At 35.8% G+C, this 22374-nt stretch overlaps 1 protein-coding gene across 1 annotated transcript; it reads left to right on the forward strand.

Moving 5' to 3' along the window:
* Window positions 1–5832: 5832 nt before the first annotated feature.
* LOC131071998 (UDP-glycosyltransferase 85A8-like) lies at window positions 5833–21730 on the forward strand. The gene is made up of 5 exons (XM_058007997.2): window positions 5833–5890; window positions 13896–14010; window positions 14146–14286; window positions 14548–14664; window positions 21136–21730. Exons 1-5 carry the CDS (start codon window positions 5833–5835, stop codon window positions 21728–21730), a joined length of 1026 nt encoding a protein of 341 aa, XP_057863980.2.
* Window positions 21731–22374: the final 644 nt, after the last annotated feature.

Genomic DNA, 22374 nt, shown 5'->3' on the forward strand with positions numbered 1-22374 from the left:
CTTGATCAGAGTATCTGTTGATAGTCTAGGTGTGTGGGAGTCGATGTATCTGTGTAGACAGAGTAACTGGCTTAATTTTGTGGATGAGTGAGGATGGGAAGCAATGAAGGGATTAGGATGATGTTGATGATCAAGATAGGGAGGGTGAGGGGGGATTCGATGTTAGATAGAAGATATGGAGGACTAGGACCGAGTCCTATGGAAGAAGATGAGTAAAATAGAGTATGCATTATTATGACTATGTATGCATGATATGCAGTTGTTATGAATGTATGGATGGGTGGAATGCAATGAAATGCAATATATACAGATGAGATGAGATGACGATCCATAGTTCTCTATTTTCATCATTGAGCTTTAAAATGTTGTAAGAAAATACAAGCAACTTAACATAAAGATTCAAGATGACCAGAGTATTTCTTACATGGATTTGATATAGCAAGTTAATACAAGCAACTTGATATAAGGGATCAAGTTGACCTGAGTATTGCTTGCGGAACAGACAAGGATTATCTCCTTTCATGCATGACTTGGATCATCCTCCTTGATCTTAGGCTGATCATATCCTGAGACAAGTGCATACCGTAATAAGAGATAAAACCTTTATCTAGTTTGGATGAGGTAGGAGGAACCAAAGAAAGAGCATTGTACCTACAAACAAACAGTATATACATAAAGAATATAGAATATGGATCCTTGGTAATGGTTCATGCTCATATGGTCAAGGTATACGCTATAGTTAGCAATCCGTAGTGACCTATGACTGTATTTTTGCCTATGATCATTAGTGAACTTCCCACGTAGAAACCATTAGTACATGCCCCAGAAATTCATCGGAATAATGTGCCGAAGATACACAAACAATGTTGTAGGAACCTGATACATATAAACGAATAGATTACTTTACTAATCAACCAAGTATTTGATAGCTTAACACAATTTTCTTGTCAAAGAAAATGTCATTTTGTCTTTGTTTTGGTAAGGAAGGATGCATCCTTGTTGAAGACAGTTTGATTGTTGATGTCGATTGTTTTGGTCAATTTGAGAAGTGATCATTGTGTGAGGATTTTTCAATGTTTGTTTGGTATTTGCTTGGATGAGTATGTACAATGTGGCACCATGTTTTTGGTGTGATTTTCAATGTTTTCTGGTGTTTTTAGATTTTGCAAGATAGTTTTCCAATGGTTTTGATATTTTCGATGATTGTTTTGAATGTTTTTGGATTTTTGAATTGTTTTGAATGTTTTTGGATTTTGTGAGGTTTTTTTGAATGAAGAACTTTAATGAATCATAAGACAATGTAGAATCCACCTCCATCAATAGGTTAAGGGAAGTGCCCCCAGTTTAGACATGACTATATAAAAAAAGTGGGATGCAGGATGCATTCAGTACTTTCTTGGATTTGTAGATTTATAACAAGCCACGGTTGATGGATGGATGGATGTATGTATGAAGTAGATGTGATCGCAACATATCTAAAAGACAATGGAGCCATAGCCTTTACGAGTGGTGCCTATTTTCTAGGTTTTCACCATCGCATTTACCTAAGGTGCCACCGGAGTGTTTGTTCACCGTTTGGATGCATGATTTTTCTTTACTCTTTTGATGTTTTTGTATTTTCTTTAGGTCATTTATCTGGATATTTTTGGTATTTTTTCCAGTATATATGGGATCCTGATGCTCTATGTATCTTATGTGTAAAACCATTTGAGGTGCATGCTATTGATCAGATCTGCTAGCGGTTCTCCTTCTGAAGTAGCCAACTGATATGCCCTAGACCCAAATACAACAGTGACAACATATGGGCCTAGCCAATTTGATTCAAACTTTCCTTGATGTTCTTTGTTTAGTTGGTTACGAGGATTTTCTTGAAGAACAAGATCACCCACCTCGAACATACGAGGCCTAACTCGATGATTATAACTTCTACTCATGTGTTGCTGATAGGCTTTGAGGTGGTTGTATGCAGCTTATCGCTTCTCATCAAGTAGCTCTAAGTCCTGAAGGTGTGAGAATTTGTATACTTCATCATCTATCATATTATTCAAGGAAACCTGTAGTGATGGTATCTCGACCTCAATAGGTAGAATAGCTTCAGCACCATAGACCAATGAGTAGGGAGTTGTGCCTATAGGGGTTCGAATGCTAGTTCGATATGCCCATAGTGCTGGATTCAATTGAATGTGCCAATCACAACCGACATCATTGACTATCTTCTTTAGGATCTGCAATATGTTTTTATTCAATGCTTCGGCCTGACCATTTCCTTGTGGGTAGTATGGAGTGGAAAAGCGGTGTTGGATGTGAAATTTCTCATAAAGTTCGCGGACATCTTGATTTTTGAAAGGAAGGCCGTTATCTGTGATGATGGACATGGGTACACCATACTGGCAAATGATGTAATTGAGGATGAATGAGGCGATCTTCTTGCCGGTGACTTGGGTAAGTGGAACAACTTCGATCCACTTTGTGAAGTATTCGGTGGTGGTAATAATAAATTTGTGGCCATTGGATGAAGATGGATGGATTTTACCCACAAGGTCAAGACCCCATTGAAAAAAAGGCCATGGTGTTGTGATTGGTTGCAGTTCCTATGCCGGTGCATGTATTAGGTCTCCATGAATTTGGCATTTCTTGCACTTCCTGCCAAAGTAGTAGGAGTCTTTTTCCATAGATGGCCAATAGTATCCATTGCCCAAGAGTTTCTTGGCTAATGACAAACCACTTGCATGGGTTCCACAAATTCCTTCATGTACCTCTTCCAAGGCCTTTGTTAGCTCATCTTGTTCCAAACATCGAAGGAGAGTACCATCAAGATTGCGTCGGTATAGGGTTTCAGCAATAATGGTATATCGAGCAGTTTGGCGAATGAAGGTTTTACGTTGGTTATTCGATTGGTTGGGAGGAAGGGTGTGATCACGAAGATAGGTGTAGAATTCACCGTACCATGGGGATTCGAAACCGACAAGGTGACATATCATCTCAGATTTGGGGATATCATAAGCGGGAATCCAAATTTGTTCTACCAAGAACTCGTAGTGTGTTGAATTCTGTGGAAGATCTAGGAGAGATACGATGGTAGCCATAGCGTCAGTAGCTTGATTCTGATCTCTAGGTATCTATTCAAAGGAAATTGTAGTAAATGATGACTTTAGATTGTCCACCATTTCCTTGTATGGCATGAGTTTATCATCCTTTGTCTGATATTCATCAGTTGCTTATCGAATGACCAATTGTGAGTCACCATATACTTGTAGTTCTTGTAATTTCCATTGTACGGATAGCCTGAGTCCTTTGATCAAGGCCTCATATTTTGCTATGTTGTTAGTGCATGGAAATGTGAGCTTATAAGACTTCGGGATGTTGTCACCTTGAGGCATGATAAACAGAATGCCTACCCCCGAGCCATGCTTAGTGTATGAACCATCAAAGTATAGTTTCCATGGTTGTGCTATTGTGATCATGAATATCTCTTCATCTAGAAAATTGGAAATAAGAGGATGATCGCCTATGAGTGGTGCATCGGCCAACTGATCCGCAATAACTTGACCTTTGATAGCTTTATGGTCCACATACTCGATGTCAAATTCATTTAGAATCATCACCCATTTGGCCAAGTGGCCTGTCAATGCTACTTTGCTGAGTAAATACTTGAGTGGATCAATCTTTACAATGAGTCATACCTTGTGTGTTAATAGATAGTGCCTCAATTTTGTGGCTACCAAGCTTACTGCTAGGCAAGCTCGCTCAATAGGTGTGTAATTGAGTTTATAGCCAACCAGTGTGCAAGAGATGTAGTAAACAGTGCACTCTTTCCCTTCTGCATTGTATTATGCCAGTAGTACACCCAATGTTGTACTTGATGCTGAGATATAGAGTAATAAGGGTCTACTTGGATCTGGTGGGATCAGCAATGGTGTATTCATAAGATAGTCTTTAAGCATTCGGAATTCTTGCTGGCATCTGGCATCCCACTAAAAGCGGATGTTCTTGTGTAACAAGTGAGGATGACACTTATCTGCCAGTTGTGCAATGAATCTTCGGATGGATTGTAGTCATCCTTGCAATGTCCTTAGCTGATTGATGTTCTTTGGTGGTGGCATCTCCATGATTGCTTTTACCTTTATTGGGTCGACCTCAATACCTTTGCTTGAGACAATGTATCCTAGAAGCTTCCCGGAGGTTACTCCAAAGATACATTTCTTTGGGTTGAGTCGAACATGATATTGTTCCAGTCTATCAAAGATTCTCTCTAATATGTCCAAATGACCTTCTCTTGTGAGTGATTTTGTGAGTAAGTCATCAACATAATCTTCCATTATGGTATGCATCATATCATGAAAGATAGTAGTCATTGCTCATTGATAGGTCGCTCTTGCATTCTTTAGACCAAAAGGCATTACATTCCAACATTATGTGCCCCATGGACATGTGAAGGCCATCTTATGTTGATCCTCTAGTGCCATCTTTATCTGATTATATCCTGAAAAGCCATCCATGAGTGAAAGCATGGCATGTCCTACTGTCAGGTCTACTATGAGGTCGATATTTGGTAGGGGGAAGTCATCCTTAGGACATGCCTTGTTTAGATCTCTGAAGTCAGTACAAATGCGGATGCCCCCTTTTGGTTTGCCAATAGGAACAATGTTGGATATCCAATCCGCATAATCAATGGGTCTAATGAAACCAACATCTAGGAGTTTCTTAAGTTCTGCTTTGACTAACACTGCAATCTGAGGATGTATCTTATGAAGCTTCTGCTTGACAGGTTTGGCCACTTCTACTATTGTGAGGTGATGCATGACTAAATCAGGATCAAGTCCAGGCATGTCTACATATGACCATGCGAAATTGATTTGGCTCTTTTGAAAGAACTCTATAAATTTAGGTTGTTCCTCTGGAGTGAGAAGAGATGCCAGATGTATGAGGTGAGGATTTTTAGGAGTCCCCACATTGTATTCATTGGTTTCCTCGATGAGAATTGTTGATCATTCCTGTTGTGTACTAGCAGGGAGAATGTCAAACCCTTCATCCTCAGGCGCCTCAGAGAGGTTTTCACCATTGGATATGCTCTTTCTTTTTACTTTTGTTGAATCAAACAGTGCCACAGTGTGGTTTTCACTGGAAGATCCATGTTTTATTGTTATATTTTTGTAGCTGAAAGGTTTGGTATCTGCCCTGAAGTATGTTGTGCTATTTAGTTCTATGGTGAATTTAGCTTTGTGATCCCCACTTGGTAGGTTATCCCTTAATTCCAAAAAGTCAATGATGGCCTCTTCGTTTTGGAAGAGGTCAAGACATGGGGGATTTGGCTGGTTCCATTCGATGAGTTCAGGATGGATAATGGGCATTACTTCATCGATTAGGTTAAGTTCATTAGATGTATCAGTGAGGGTTAAGACAGTGTGGTGAAGGTCATTGAAGGTACTCTCCTGGTCAAAATCAGGCGTAGGATGAGATGCAGGGCCTGTGGAAGATGTTTCCAGCTCAGGAACCCAAGAAGTCTTTATCTGTGCTTCTCCGTAAACAGGGATGTCTTTGCATGGTGGAGGTAGTGATGTGTCTTCATCATCTGAAGTATTAAGTTAGATGGAATCAAATTCCCATTCATGTGAGTCGGTCTCTGAATCACTTTCCAGCATCCAATTACTATACCATACTGGGATTTCCTTTGAGTTAAACACTACAGGTGTGATCGGTTGAAGTACCTTTGTAGATGAAATGATCAGTGCTGCAGGAAGGATGATGGGGATCAATGAATCTGATACGGTTAGTATCGGTAATGTTGACTCTGTTGCTTCTGCTGGAACCGCTGGTGTTGTATATACTGCTATGGGTTCTGATACAGTTACTGCTGCTAATGGTGATTTTATTGTTGCTGCTGCTAATGGTGCTTTTATTGTTGTTGCTGATGGGATTACTGGTTCGCTTGGTGGGATGATTGGTATTGTAGATGGTTGCGTTGGGATTTTGAGCCTCGGTGGGGCAGTTGTGATGGTGTTTGATGTTGCTCTGATAATAAAAGGTGTCCTCTTTGCAATAGACTGATATAGTGGTTTGCTTGGTTTTCCTTTGAATTTGAGCTTAGGAAAGATCTCCTTTTCAAAGCCTAGGCCTGCATTATCCTTGGGCTTTAATTTTGGCAGCAGTGGTTCATGTCGTCCTTATTTTCAATATCCCCAAGTACTCTGACCATCATACCCCATTCCTTGCATAATGAGGAGGCCTTTTCCATATTGATCCATAGGAAGCATAGCTTGCGGTATATCAGTGGTGATGGGATCTTTATATATCCATTCCGCTAAGTCCTCATCTTGGGTTTCTTCTTGTTGACTCTTTCCAAGGATGAAAGGTGTCAAAGGACATGCTAGCATGATCAGTGGTTGCAGGAGTAACTGCTGCGGTTTACCATGTGTTCTAGGAGAAGTGGGCATTTGTCCAACACAAAAGAGTTGACTTAAGTTGTATTCTCCAGGACCTTCCTCTGCTATTTTCATCTTAAGCTTTTCTTGCTTGGGTATAGTGGTGTTTGAACTGGCAAGAGAGGCTGGACTTATGTATGATGTGGAGGAAATGGCTTCTCTATTATTAGGAACGGTAATCTCTAGTTGATGGCTGATATTATGACAATATGCAAAAGGATTTGCATCGCCTAGGATTGTGATCTCTACACCGTTATGTGGGAAATTGATACATTGATGGTAGGTAGATGGAACAGCTTGCATGGCATGTATCCAAGGTCTTCCTAACAATAGATTGTATGGCAAAGGAAGGTCCAGAACCTAATAGATGATGTGTTTTACCACAAGGCTCACTCAGATTGGTAGTACCACATCTCCTTTGGAGGAACACTCCGCATCATTTTGAGTCTTTGATTGTGATCTTCTTACGAGGATTCATTGGTTCTATTGCATATCCCAATGTTGTGACCAACTGTAGTGTACAAATATTCAGGCCTGCTCCATTATTGATCAAGACTCACTTGATCCTATGCTAGTTGATAAAGCCTTCAATGTGTAGCGAAGCATTATGAGGTTGTTGGAAAGAAGAGTTGTCACTTTCGGAAAAAGTGATACAAGGTGATGACTTTAGACTTCCAACCATGGCTTGAAATTGGTCTATATTCAGGTTTGCAGGGACTGACACCTCTTGGAGAGCTTGATCCAAGATTGTTTTATGAGATGGAGATAAGCGTAATAGCTCTAAAATGGATATAAGTGCGGGCATTTTATCTAATTGTTCCACAAGATTGTATTGCTTTGGTATGGAGGTGGTACCTTGTGGAGCTGCCTTTATGGTAACCTTGCCGCGACATGTAACAACATTGCAATTTGAGCTAGGATTTTTGATGGTTATAGTTGCAACTTGTTCACTGGCATCATACAGGTGACTTACAGTATAATTATATGCAACCTGCGTATAATCAGTGGTATTAGTGTCTCTCCTAGAAGTGGAAGGACCCCTTTGATCTTGTGATGGAAGTGGATTTTTGAACATCAGATGATCATTGTTTGTTGTTTTTGGGTCATGTCCTTCTATTTCAATTTCTCCTCGATCAATAAGATCCTAAATAAGATCTTTCAATTGGTGACAATTACTTGTCTTGTGTCCCCTCCCTTGGTGGAAATCATAGTGTTCAGTATCTCTCCACCATGCATGTTTGACCTGAGGTTCATAGTTTGATGTTTTAGGTAGAGTGACCAAATTTTGAGAAATGAGTTGTCGCAATACCGTTTCAATGGGTTCCCCTAAGGGAGTGTATGTTCATTTTTGTTTTTGCTGAAGAGGTCTAGGTTCATCGTGAGATGTGATGTGACCTTGATTTGAAGCAACATTTGTGTTATTTTGAGGTGGAGGATTCTGTCCTGCAAACAAAACCACAGGTTGTGCACTTTTGATAGTCCTGGCATCCACAACCCCATCGTTGACGATATTCTTATTTTTGTTCCAGAAGATTGGTTTAGCACTATTGAAGCATGGGTGAGGACCATCCTTTGGTTCATTATAGATTTTGATAAGTCCTTTCTTGATGAGGGCCCGCTGACATTTCAAACCCTTGGTGATCATGTCATTAAAAGAGTCTATGTCTTTGACATCCAGGTGAAATTCCATTTCTTTGTTTAAGTTGGAAATGAATATTTCCACTAGTTCTCATTCAGGTAATTGAAGAGAACATCTGCTAGACATTTGATGCCATCGTTGCAAGAATACTGAGAACAGTTCACCTGGTTTTTGTTTAGTGTTGCACAGATCAGCCATGGTGATGTCGCATTCAATGTTATGAGAGTAATGAGATAGGAACTTCTGGATAAGTTCCTCAAATGTTCTAATGCCACTTGGTAGTCAGGAAAACCATGATGTGGTTTCTCCTCCCAAGGTTTGGGGAAAAAGGCGCATTAGGTATGTGTCTTCATATGCCACTTCGAGGCAAGCGGAATGAAATTCTCTGACATGATCGCGAGGATCTCCCTTTCCTCTATATTTTTCGAATTTGGGTGTTTCGAATCCTCATGGAAAGGGTGGCATATAAAGATTCCTATCAAAAGGATAGGGACAAATGTCATTGAGTGAGAATTGGTTAGTCTTGATACCACTATGAAGTTGTTGGGCGAGATTCTTGACTTGTTGCCGCAACATCTCCATTTCATTTGGAGGAGGAGGTGGTGGGTTACCTCGAGGAATGTTATATCTGATGGGATCTCTACCTCTTTCCTCTTCATGGCGAATTTGTCATTCCGATGCTTGTCTTAATTGGGCAAGATCAAAGTCAGAGGGGAGTTTTGCTCCTTCTTGAGTAAGCTTTAAAAAGTGAGCATCTGCATTGCTCCTAAGTATTTCATCAAAAGGTCTGTTAAAGAGAGGGTTATGTTGGGCCCTTTCTATTGTTGCAGGAGTAGGAGTACTTGGGTTTTCATCATTCGCATTTCCTCCAAGTGCTTCTTGGAATTCATTGAGAATTTCCTCCTCTTCTTCTTCAATTTCTGCTTCTCATTGCCTTGAGTGTGATCAGGTGTGAGCCATTTTGTTTACAAGTTTTTTTTGAAGTTGAGTGAAAATGATGATGAGTTGTTGATGAAATGAAAGATTGATGGTTGGTGATTTGTGTTTTATGTGGATCTCTAGCACTTTTAAGGTAGATGTAACCAAAATTATTTCTTTGAATTTCTTGCTTGTTTTTTATAAGGTTTGATGTGATAAGGTGTAGAGAAATCTGAGATGTGTTATAGATTTAACTACCTAGTAATGAGAGGATTCACTCATGAACTAGTTTTAACCTGTGTAGATGTGTCTCTTAGGATGAGATTATCCTAGATGTACAAACAATCTAAAAAGTGATGTGATGTGTTTGATTCAAGCAATATCTAAAAAGAGAACTTGGGACAAGAACCTCTTAATGTTTTGAGAGTTGGAGTGGATTGATGATGAAGTGATGATGTATGAGTGAGATAATGGATGAAATGTTTTAACTTCAATAAAAGCTTTGTGTCACGAATGGAACAAATTCTACCTCTTCCCTTTCGGGTGTTGGTGGTACTTCTCAAGCTATGTTGTATGTGATACAAATGTTTGGGAAAAAGTTGGGATTAATCTTGCCTCCCTGGTTTTTGTGATAACTCAAAGCTCTATATTGCATAAAAGCTCTGCAGTTCAATGACTCTGAATCAAATTCATTTGATTTTCCTTGAAGGTAGAGACGCATGTGATGTAGAAAAACTCTATGGGAGACAAAGATTTGTCTATTTAGATAGAAGAATTTCCTCCTTTTGATCAAAGCCTTTGAGCTCAATGGTCTTCTTTTCAAGTTGATGTTCTGATGACGATTCTTCTTTCTCAAGATGTGAAGAATGGTCATAAAGTTTGATTCTTTTCTTTTTTTGTTTTTGATCTTTTGTTTTTTTTGAAAGATGCTTGGTTGGATGAACACTTGTGTTGATTTTTGGATTTTTATGATGTTTCTTTGACAAGAAAACAAAGCAAGCACACAAACACAAGAATGTTGCCTTAGAGGCACAAATGAGTATGGGTCTAGATCAACCCAATCCTTGGACTTTTTATGACCCTTTCCTTTTAAGTGTATTTTAGGTGTTTTCTTTCCAAAGCCTAAAGTCAGCTCAATTTGTACTTGGTCTTGACTAACACGAAAACACTTCAAACACTTTGTATCCCTAAGGTCAAATGGCTAGTTGTGATAAATTCAGCCCACATCTTGATATTTCTTCAACTTTGGTACTACATACCTTATGAATCTCGCCATGGTAGGTAAAGATGTGATATACTAAGTCTTGCATGAGTATAAAAAATAGATGATCCCTATGATGGGGGAGTCACCACTTTTATCAAGCCACAAGTGACCTTTCAAAAAGCTATGTTTCTACTCAAGGAAATATGTATGGTGAGTATCTTGGGAGCAAAACCATCTATGCTCTTGCACTTAATTATATCTCAAATATTCTCAATCAATAGAATGGGTGGGTGGGCTACTACTTATAGGTGTTTAGTAATGTTCAATGGTTTTGGACATAAGTTCATTCTGCATTGACTCACTTAAGAGCCTTGTAACTTGTGGTGGGGCCCATTTGTCCTTTCAGCAAGTTACACTATAGGAACAACCATACCCAAGGCTACAACTTTCGCTCTCACCTGGTTTCTATAGCGGCTCGAAGGATTTACCGCGTGAGGTCATTCCCAAGAGTGATGTGTCTCTTGGCAGACTTCTCTTAAAAATATAAACTTTGAGTGTTACTAACACTTTACTCTTGCACCTAGGACCACGAAAGCCAAGGGAGAGGATAGTGTGTGTTAGAAGTAGGACCACTCGACAAACTTTGCACAAGCATGCCAAACACAAAAGATACTTGTTCTTTTTAACTCATCATTTGCAATGTGATCTAACTATTTGGAGATGTTGCTCCAATAGTCATGGTGTTCTTTTTATCCTTCAATGGAAAAATGTGTTGTAATCTAGAAATTGGAAATCCTAGTCAACTGAATTAAGAGCATGTTTTGCTTGAAGTAAATTGATTTGAGAACAACTTTGACAAATTGGGGATTCTTTTTAACTTACACAAAATGAAGTGTTGATTGTGAATTTTAGTTTGATACAAGAAATAAAATTTGCCTTGTTGATTTTAAGCACCAATAGAATTTGTTCCTAACTTTGCAAAAAAATAATTTTGTGTGTTTGTTTTTGTGATTCTTTTTAACTTTGAACAAGTGTGATTCTTTTTTAGAGCTCCAAACAAAAGATGTGGTTCTTTTTAAATCTCCAAATGAAAGTGTAGTTGTTTTTAACCCAAAAGGAAATTGAATTTATTTTATCCTAACTTGAAAGACAAAGTTAGCAATATGAACAAATTTATTTCCTAAGCTAAAATTGCTAAAAAAAAAAAAAATCCTATTGTAGGGGTTAGTTAAAACCTGCACAAAAGATAATTAGTTAGAAAAATCCGCATGTTTTGGTGGGCTTCTACAAGCCCAAAAATATTGGTTTTCGGTTACAAGGAATTTTCTTACAACTCTCCGTTACAATAGCTCTACCTTGTGTGATAATAGAAGCGCTATTTAACACGAAAGAGCAACAACATAGACAATAGTGCTAAAGTATCAATTTGCAAAGGTGGTAAACTAAGAACAAAAGTACAAGAGAATGACCTGTGTGTCAATTAAAACATGCAAAAGTTAGTAGTATTCAAAATGATTACTCTTTGATTCACGTCGGGTTCACCAAATGATGTCATGGAAATGGGGACAAGGCAACAACAAAGTTCAATGTTAATAAGTTAGTTTCAACCATAAAAACAAAACAAAGAACTAAAAACCATTCCAAACATATCAAAAGAGATTTCAAAAAGCATGAAAGAAGTTTAACAAAATAAAAGAAAGGAGAAGAGCCTCCCTAAGATGCTTCCATGATGCCTTTTGATGCTTCTCCCTTGTTTCTCCCCTCTCCAAGTCCCAAATGAGTGTAGCTCTCAGCTTTTAGCACTAGTCATGGATGCCATATGGAGATTCAAGATGGTTGAATATGATAAGGAAATGCTATGCAAGTGTAGATAGTGATGCTATGAAAAAGCTCTATGCTAATACCAGTATAACAACAATACTCTAATGCTTCCTCCTTTGCTTGAGGAGAAGGGTTCTATTTATAGAAGAAATGGGGAAATGAAGGGTTAAGATTGAGCAATCTTAACAAGGGTTAGGATTGAAAGATATTCAATCCATGTGAGACTTTCAACCCAATCCCATGTTGACAAGTGTCACTATGAGGAGGCTTGAGAGGAGAGATAAGGAGCATTAAATGCTTGAGGGGACATGATGGTTACCCTAGGGGGTGGGTTAGGGTTAGGTTAATGGATATTCCTTTTATCCAAGGGATAAATTAATGTGCAAGGGTTAAATGATTACCTTAATTAGTCAAAGAAATAAATGCCCGAGGAGACACATGGGTTACATGAGGGTTAAGTTAGGGGTCAAAGTCCTTAACCATGGGAGCAAGTGGAATTAACCATTAATGGTCATGTAAGAGCCATAAGTGGTTTGGAAGACTTTAGAGGTTAATTTGTTGAAGACACAAAGCATTAATTGCTTTTCAAAGACTTTGGAGTCTTTGAGAAGTGACTCCAATTTGTTTAGGAATGTGACAATATTTAGGGGATGGATTAGGTTAATTAGGAAGGGTTTAGAAGAATCTAGAAGGGGTTTAGGCATGCAAGTGGATTTTGTAGGAAAATGCAAGTGGGAGGAATTTTGATATTTTCAATTAAAATAAAATCATTTATTTCAATTAAATGGTGTAATTTTTATTTGGGTAAATATTCAAATAAATATTAATTTATTTAAATGAGAAAAAGGAAGATAAAGCATTAAATGCTTGAAGACTTTAAGGGAAACCATTAAAGGTTTGAGAAGACTCTAGAAGGAAGCCATTAAATTTGAAGACTTTAAGAGAAACCATTAAAGGCTTAAGAAGACTCTAGAAGGAAGCCATTAAGTTTGAAGACTTTAAGGGAAACCATTAAAGGTTTGCGAAGACTCTAGAAGGAAGCCATTAAGTTTGAAGACTTTAAGGGAAACCATTAAAGGTTTCAAGTGGGTGAGGATAAATAGGATTTTAAATAAATAATTTTTTTATTTAAAATAGTTGTGCAACTTGCATTTGTAGGAAAATGCAAGTGGATGGAGGATAAAGGTGATTTAAATAAATGATTTATTTAAAATAGTTGTGCAACTTGCATTTGTAGGAAAATACAAGTGGGTGGAGGATAAAGGGGATTTTAAATAAATGATTTATTTAAAATAGTTGTGCAACTTGCATTTGTAAGAAAATAGAAGTGGGTGGATGATAAAGGTGATTTAAATAAATGTTAATTTATTTAAATGTGAGAGGTGGGATCTTGGGGGATTTAAATAAATATTAATCTATTTAAATGTGAGAGAAGATTTAATTAAACAAATATGATTTATTTATTTAATTAATGGTATGAATTTGGTTAAGTGAATTAAATCAAATAAATTGAATAATTTATTTAATTAATAGGAGAAGAGGGTTAAGATGAATTAATTAAATATATTAATTTAATTAATTATTAATTGATGGTTAAATAATTAAAATAAATATTAAATATTCATTTAATTAAGTGGATAGATTTATGTGACTACAGCAGCTACATTGGATCTTGAGCTTTAGCAACTCGATATTAAAACAACATTTCTTCATGGGGATATTGAGGAGGAATTATATGTGGAGCAACCGTACGGCTTTATTAAAAATGGTGAAGAACACTTATGTTGCAGGTTGAAATGAAGTTTATATGGGCTCAAGCAAGCCCTGCGACAATGGTATCTAAATTTTGATAGTTTTATGACTCAACAAAATTTTATTCGCTGTGAATCAGATCTGTGTGTTTACTACAAGCAGCTTCCACCTGGTGAGTTTATCATTCTTTTGCTTTACGTTGATGATATGCTGGTTGCTAGAACTAGTGTCCAGATTGTCAGTGGATTAAAGAGGCATTTGTCTCTTCATTTTGCCATGAAAGATTTAGGGGCAGCGAAGAGGATTCTTGGGATGGATATAATCTGAAATAGAGAGAAACAGGAAATTAGATTGTCTCAAGAGAAATATATTTTAAAATTTTTTGACAGATTTAATATGTCAAATGCTAAGTCGGTTTCTACTCCATTGGCTGACCATTTCCGGTTGTCTTCTAAGATGTGTACTTCATCTCTAGAAGAAGAGAATGACATGGATAATGTTTCGTATTCATCTGCAGTAGGTAGCCTTATGTATGCAATGGTTTGCACTCATTTGGATATTGCTCATGCAGTGGGAGTTGTGAGCAGATTTCTGAGTAATCTGGGAAAAACTCATTAGCAAGCAATGCAATGGATTCTTCGGTACTTGAAAGGTACTTCTGATTATGTTTTACGGTTAAATGGTGAGAATACAAAACTTTATGGTTATGTTGATTCTGATATGGCTGGTGATTAAGATGAGAGGCACTCTACTACTGGTTATTTATTTACTTTTGTTGGGGCAATGATCAGCTGGGCCTCTCGTAAGCAACCCATAGTTGGTCTTTCCTCTATTGAGGCTGAATATGCGGCTCTCACTGAGGGCACCAGGGAAATGATATGGCTACAGCGATTGTTTGGAGAGCTGGGGTATATGTAGTCTAATTCTACTTTGTTTTGTGATAGTAGCAGTGCCATTCATTTGGCTAAAAATTCAGCTTTTCACAGTCGCACCAAGCACATCGAGATTCGGTATCACTTCATTCGTCATTGTCTTGAGGAAGGCAAGCTACATTTGGCAAAAATTGATACTAAAGCCAATTCGGCTGATATGATAACAACGGTTGTATCTTGGGAGAAGTTCAAATTCTATAGAGCTTCTCTCGGTATTTTGACGGCATAGCCATAAGGATCCAAGCGGGGGATATCTCTGTGCAATTCTGATCACAGCTATGATTGGACTTCAAGTGGGAGATTGTAATGGCTCTGCATTGTAACATTGCATGTCAGTGAAGCCCAATCATTCGAGCCTACATGTAATTGAAGAATATGATTCCAAAACCATTGCTTATCCCAGCTGGTGTGATGGTTAATAGAGATATAGCTGAGTGTTGCTGTGTATTACATGGATGTAATTTTAATAAAAGAGTTGCCCCCTACTTGAAGAGTGGATGTAGTCCAGAATGGATGAACCACTATAATTTTCTTGTCTCTTTCTATGCATGTTGTCTAGTTTTTATTTCATTTTATTTTTCTGTTGTGTTTTTTATAACTCAATAATTGTTTCCTTGCTCATCTATCAGATGCATAACTTGTAACCTCTATCTGCAATATTCTTTATCATTGGCAGACATATATTTTCCAAGGATAGTGTTTGACTATTAATACACCTTCATTACACTTTCATTATAGGCTCACATTTCATTATAGGTAGAGGACACTAGCTAAGAATATGACTTTGCACTTGCAAATTTCATTTGTCTGAGACATATCGATTTCTATAAATATTGTCAAAACTATTCACATGCTTTCCTTGTGTTACCATAGCATACTTTTATGGGTAGCAGAATTTGTTTATTTTTATTTATAGGGAAATTATGGGTAGCTAAAACATATTTCCATGGAGGACAGTCCCAATTGGTTAAAAAATCTGAAGTACTCAGTGCATGATGGCTAACTGAAAAGAAGAGGATCTCCTCTGACTGCAACCACAAAGACCATATGTACAAAGAAGAGTTTGCGTTGCCAATACATTGTGGTGATGAATGTGAATATCCAAATGATAGATATGTTATTCAAGATTTTAACAGGAGTTATCATAAAGTAGAAACTAGAAGACCATTCATAGCACCTGAATCTCATAGACGTAGAAGAGGTGGATCAAGGAATACATCAAAGAGGAGGATCTGTTGTCACGACAACCACAGAGAGGATACCTATAAAATATTTGAATAATGTATTGATTGTATTGTTTAAGCTGTGAATAGTGCCATGCACATGTAATAATGTCAATGGTAATCAAACAATCAATTATGCTTAAGAGAACAATAATGTTACAAGAAAATGGCATTATAAATATCTAAATAGTTGAAGTGGTGTGAAATTAACGCTTAGATATTTCGGCCCCATTACTCTTTAACCAGTCGAATTCAAAATAAGTAAATAAAGATGCAAGGATTGATATGGAATTCTTGTGGACAAACAAATAGAAAATTTCATATATCTTTATGGTAATGTATAAAATAATTTTTTAATATATATTTGTGTAGACATTATTATTATAGAAAGATTAAAAAGAAAAGAAATAATCTACTTTCCAATTTATAAAAAGATTAAAAAAATGGAAAGAATCTTAATTTTCAATTTGGAAAGACAAATTTAATTTGGGAACTTAGAAATGATTTGCATTAAAAAGAAAAATATAATATCTAATTTTTTTAGAAAGATTCTATTTATATCTAAATTTTTATTTTAAATTTATCATTCAAAGATTTAAATAAATAGAATGTATTTTCATTTTACAATTCAATTGATTTGCATGCAAAAAAAAGGAATAGTATAATAAAAATAAAATATATTCCTATTTTTCTTCAAGTGATTTGCATAAAAAAAGAACAATAGAATAAAAATGTTAGATTAAATTCTATTTTTTCTCAATTACACAATTAAAAAGATACTCTATTCACTTAGTTTCTATTAATGCATTCACAATATAACTTTATTAATCCTTTTTACACATATAAATCAAAAGGGAATTTTAAAAGCATGTGCATTCATGAATAGAATTTTGCATAGATTGTTATTATAGAAAGATTAAAAAGAAAGTAAATAATCTAATTTTCAATTTAGAAAAAGATTAAAAAAAATGAAAGAATCTTAATTTTCAATTTGGAAAGATAAATTTCTATGTTTCTAAATTTTTATCATAAAATTATAATTTTTCTAAATTCAAACTTACATATACAAAAACTTAAAAAATACTATATAATATTTAAGATATAAAAATATTTATTATTAAAAGTTTCTAATTTATCATATAGATGTGATTTTTCTATTTTAGTTTAGTTATAAAAATATTCAAAAATAACACATGATGATTAATTTAACAAGGTCAAAAATAACTTTTATGTTAATCATAAAAAATTTAAAAGGTTGAAAGAAAATAGTTTTAATTAAAAAAAAGTAAGCTATTTTAAAATGCCTTGATTTTATTAGAACAAAGTTTAAAGTTATACAGTTTATAGAAGTATTGAAAAATTGTACATAATAATGAAGATAATAAGTTTTATGAATTCACAATCCTACAATATTAACCCTAATTGTAGCTTAATCTTAACCTTAAACTTAATATTACTTTAATTTAACCGTAAGCCTAAATTAATTGAATCATAATCGTAATTCTAACTCTAATTGAAATCTAATACTAATCATAACTATGATCAACCACTTATCATAATCAAACCCTAACCTTGACAATATCCTTAATCTAGACCCAATTGAACCCTAACCATAACCTAACCCTAAACTTTGCTGCAAACCTATAATTAAGCCCTAATTACAAGTTAAACTCTAATCTAACAATAATTGAACCATAGCCCTAGATTTAATTCTAACCCTAATTGAACTCTAGCCCTAAACTTAACCCTAACCCAAATTGAACCTTAATCATAATTGAACATTAATCCTTATTAAATCCTAACCGTAATCTACCCCATACCTTGATCCTAACTAAGCCCTTACCATAATCAAACCTTAAGCATAATTGAAACCTAACTATAATCAATTATAACCTTGACCATTAACCCTCAACATAACTCTTACTTAACCATAACCCAAAACCCTAACCCTAATAATAACCCTTAGTCCTAACCCTAATACCTAATCCTAACCATATAACTCAAAATGTACCTCCAACCATAACCCTATTCCTAATCTTAACCATGATGTAGACCATATCCCTAACTGTAATCCTAACACTAATCCTAAACCCTAACACTAACCCTAACCCTAAACTAAACATAACCATTATTTAAATTCTAATCCTAATCCTAACCCTAATCCTAGCCATTATTTAAACCCTTATGTCATTTAAAACTAAACCCTAACCCTAATGTAACCATAGTTCTAACCCTAAATATGATGTAAACCCAAACCATAATCCTAAACCTAACACTAACCCCTAACCCAAACCCTAAACATGAAGTAAACCCAAATAATAATCCTAATCCTTACACTAACCCCTAACCCAAACCATAACCCTAAACCATAACTTAACCCTAAACTTAAATATAACCCCAATTGAATTCCAACCATTACCTAATCGTAAGCATAACTCTAACTACAAAATTAAACCCTACTTACAACTTCAACCTTAATATAACCCTAATTAAATCCTAACCTAATCCAAACCCTAACTCTAATTGAACTCTAATCCTAATTGAATTCTAGACCAAACCCTGACCTTAATTAAACTTTAATAATAATTTAATTGTAACCCTAATGTAATTGAATCATAAAGCTAATACTAACCCTAATTGAACTCTTATGTATGAACCCTAATTATAATTAAAACCTTACCATAATCAAACCCTAACCTTGACAATATCCCCAATCTAGACCTAATTGAACCCTAAACCATAACCCAATCCTAAACTTTAGCCTTAATCTAACCATAATTGAATCCTAACCATAACCTAGCCATAAATTTAAATATAACCCTACAATTAATCCCTAACTAACTTTAACTCTAATCTAATCATAACTAAATCCTAGCCTAAACTTAATCATATCCCTAATTAAACTCTAATCGTAATTGAACTCTAATCTTAATCTAACCCTTACCATAATCAAACCCTAATCATATTTGAACACTAACTTTCATTAACTATAACCTTAACCCTTAATTTTAATCACTCTAATTGAATGCTAACCCTAACCTAACCCTAAAGTTAACTCTAACCATAGAAATAAACCCTACCTACTACTTCAACCTTAATCTAACCCTAATATGAACCCTAACCCTTATTGAATTCTTATCCTAATTTAATACTAACCCTCATCCTCACCATGCCTTATCCTAACCAAAATTGGACCCTAATTGAACCCTAAACTTAATTCTAACCCTAAAATTAAAAGTTACCATAGTTGAACCCAAATCCTAATTGAATTCTAGCCCAAACCCTTACCCTAATTTAACCCTAAGCCTAAATTAATTGGATCATAATCATAATTCTAACCCTAATTAAAATCTAATTATATTAATCATTACTATGATCAACCACATATCATATTCAAACCCTATCCTTGACAATATCCCTAATCTTGACCTAATTGAACCCTAACCATAAAATAACCCTAACCTTAGTTAGAACCTTATAATTAAGCCCTAATTACAAGTTAAACTGTAATCTAATGTAATAATTGAATTGTATCCCTAGATTTAACTCTAACCCTAATTTAACTCTAGTCCTACTTAACCCTAACCCTAATTGAATTTCAATCATAATTAGACCCTAATCCTTATTCAATCCTAAACCTAATCTAACCCAAACCTTGATCCTAATCAAGCCCTTAGCATAATCAAACTCTAAGCATAATTGAACCCTAACTCTAATTAACTATAACCTTGACTCTTAACCCTAAACCTAACTCTTACTTAACCATAACCCTAATAATAATCCTTAGTCCTAACCCTAATACCTAACCCTAACCCTAATCATAACTCAAAAATTATCTCTAACCCTAATTCTAATTTCCTAACCTTAACAATGACATCGACTGTATCCCTAACTGTTTAATCCTAACGCTAACCCTACACCCTAACTCTAACCCTAACCCTAACGTAAACATAACCATTATTTAAACCCTAATAACCCTTATGTCATAAAACTAAACCCTAACCTAACCATAATCCTAACCCTAAACTTGTTCGTAACCCAGACCCTAAACATAATGTAAACCCAAACCATAATCCTAATCCTTACACTAATGCCTAACCCAAACCATAACCCTTTAAACCATAACTTAACCCTAAACTTAAATATAACCCTGGAATTGAATTCTAACCATTACCTAACCCTAAGCATAACTCTAACTATAGAATTAAACCCTACCTAAAACTTCAACCTTAATCTAACCCTAATTAAACCCTAACCTAATTCAAACCCTAACACTTATTGAATCCCTAATCCTAAGAGAATTCTAGCCCAAACCCTAACCCTAATTAAAATTTAATCCTAATTTAATTGTAACTCTAATGCAATTGAATCATAAAGCTAATTGTAACCCTAATTGAACTCTTATAAAAACCTAAACTATAATTAAAACCTTACCACAATGAAACCCTAACCTTGACAATATCCCTAATCTAGACCTAATTGAACCCTAATCCATAACCTAATCCTAAACTTCAACCTTAATCTAACCATAATTAAAACCTAACCATAAATTTAAATATAACCCTACAATTAAGCCCTAACTATAACTTCAACCCTAATCTAACCATAACTAAATCCTAGCCTAAACTTAATGCTAAACCTAATTAAACTCTAATCGTAAGTGAACTCTAATGTTAATATAGCCCTTACCAATATCAAACCCTAATCATATTTGAACCCTAACTCTATTTAACTATAACCTTAACCCTAACCTAGATTGAAATTTAATCCTAATCTACTCCTAACCTTAATCTATCCCAAACCCTAATCCTAATTGAACTTTTATACTAATTTAACCCCAACCTTAATATAATTGAACTATAACCCTAATTCTAGCCCTAACTTTGATGTAAACCCTAAACGTATTTATAACCCCAACCATAAACTTAACCTTAACACTAAACCCTAACCCAAACAAATAGAAAATAATAATAATAATTGCAACAATAATATTACATATTATTGCAACAAACATTAATAACATAATATTCTATAGTTCTATTTTGAATTTTTAATTGTTTCCCTTGTTGCGCTGCAACTGCTACTAGCTTAAATATATTTGATTTAAATCAAATATATATATAATACACTGAGAGATATGCATCTGAAGCGCCTCGAGAAAGATATCTCTCGGCGTATTTTTATATATTTGATTATGTAAGCTAGTATACGTTTAGTTCCACAGCATCGCCATCAAATCAAACGAGCAGCTGGCGGAGCTGGCAATTGGGTTGGAGAAAAGCCAGCACCCCTTTCTGTGGGTTCTGAGAATGGATATTGCGGGAGGCGTGCCTGCAACTCTGCCGGAGGGTTTTGAAGAGAGGACAAAAGATCGGGGACTTATTGTGAAATGGGCGCCTCAGGTGAAGGTTTTGTCTCACCCTTCCGTAAGAGGGTTTCTCACCCACTGCGGGTGGAACTCGTGTTTGGAAAGCATGAGCATGGGAATTTCAATGCTTGGATGGCCCTATTTCTGTGATCAGTTTCTCGATTGCCGCTTCTGCATGGATGTGTGGAAGATTGGCATTGATTTGGAGGGCGTGGACGTTGATGAAAATATGGTGGTTACGAGGGAGGAGATAGAGAAAGGCGTGAGGAGACTGATGGAGGGTCCAAAAGCGCAGGAGCTTAGAACAACGGGAATGGAGTTGAAGGAGGCTGCATTTAAAGCGATTGCGCAGGGAGGTTCTTCTTTTACCAATTTGAACAGGTTTATTCATGATATGGCACAACTTTCCAAATCGGCTTATCTCGGATTTTCTTCCATAGTCTTTATTTAACTTACCGTAAATAAATTTAAGTTTATAAAACGCCTCCCTCTCGTGCTTGGCACCTCGTTATTCATCTCTCATGTCAACTATTAAATAATCTGTAATGGCGTGTTATCAATTTGAGATTTTAGATATGCTTCCTACACTGCTAGTATTAAGCTAACTGCATGACATCTTGTCTGCCGTAGATTTTGTTGGTATTCACTAAAGTGTTCAAATTAAGCTGATAGTGGAAGGTGTAGATTCATTTCAGAAAGCTTGGAGTGCATTCAGGGAGCTTAGACTCTGTGATTAACCTTTCAGGTGATATCCACTAAACAGTGACACCTAGAGTGCATGAGAAATGTTTACTTAGCTTAAAAACAGAAGACATCAAAACATACTAGAAACCACTAGACAATCAGAACAAGCCTAGAGACAAAACTAAAAAACAAAAAGCAACCAGCCATCTACCAAAGACACAAAGCATTATCCTCTTGCCATTCATTGCACATACCTTTAACTTTTTCAGAAAAGGAAATCTTTTTGTTCAAATCTTTTGCAGTGGCCATAGTGCTAGACTTCGGGGTAGCCTTGACCATAGAGGTAGGTGGAATCCATCTTTGTAGAAAGAGGCTTCATGTGTCTCTTCCATTTCATCCTGTATAGCATGG

Source organism: Cryptomeria japonica, chromosome 1 (genome assembly GCF_030272615.1).
Source record: "Cryptomeria japonica chromosome 1, Sugi_1.0, whole genome shotgun sequence".
Taxonomy (NCBI): Eukaryota; Viridiplantae; Streptophyta; class Pinopsida; order Cupressales; family Cupressaceae; genus Cryptomeria; species Cryptomeria japonica.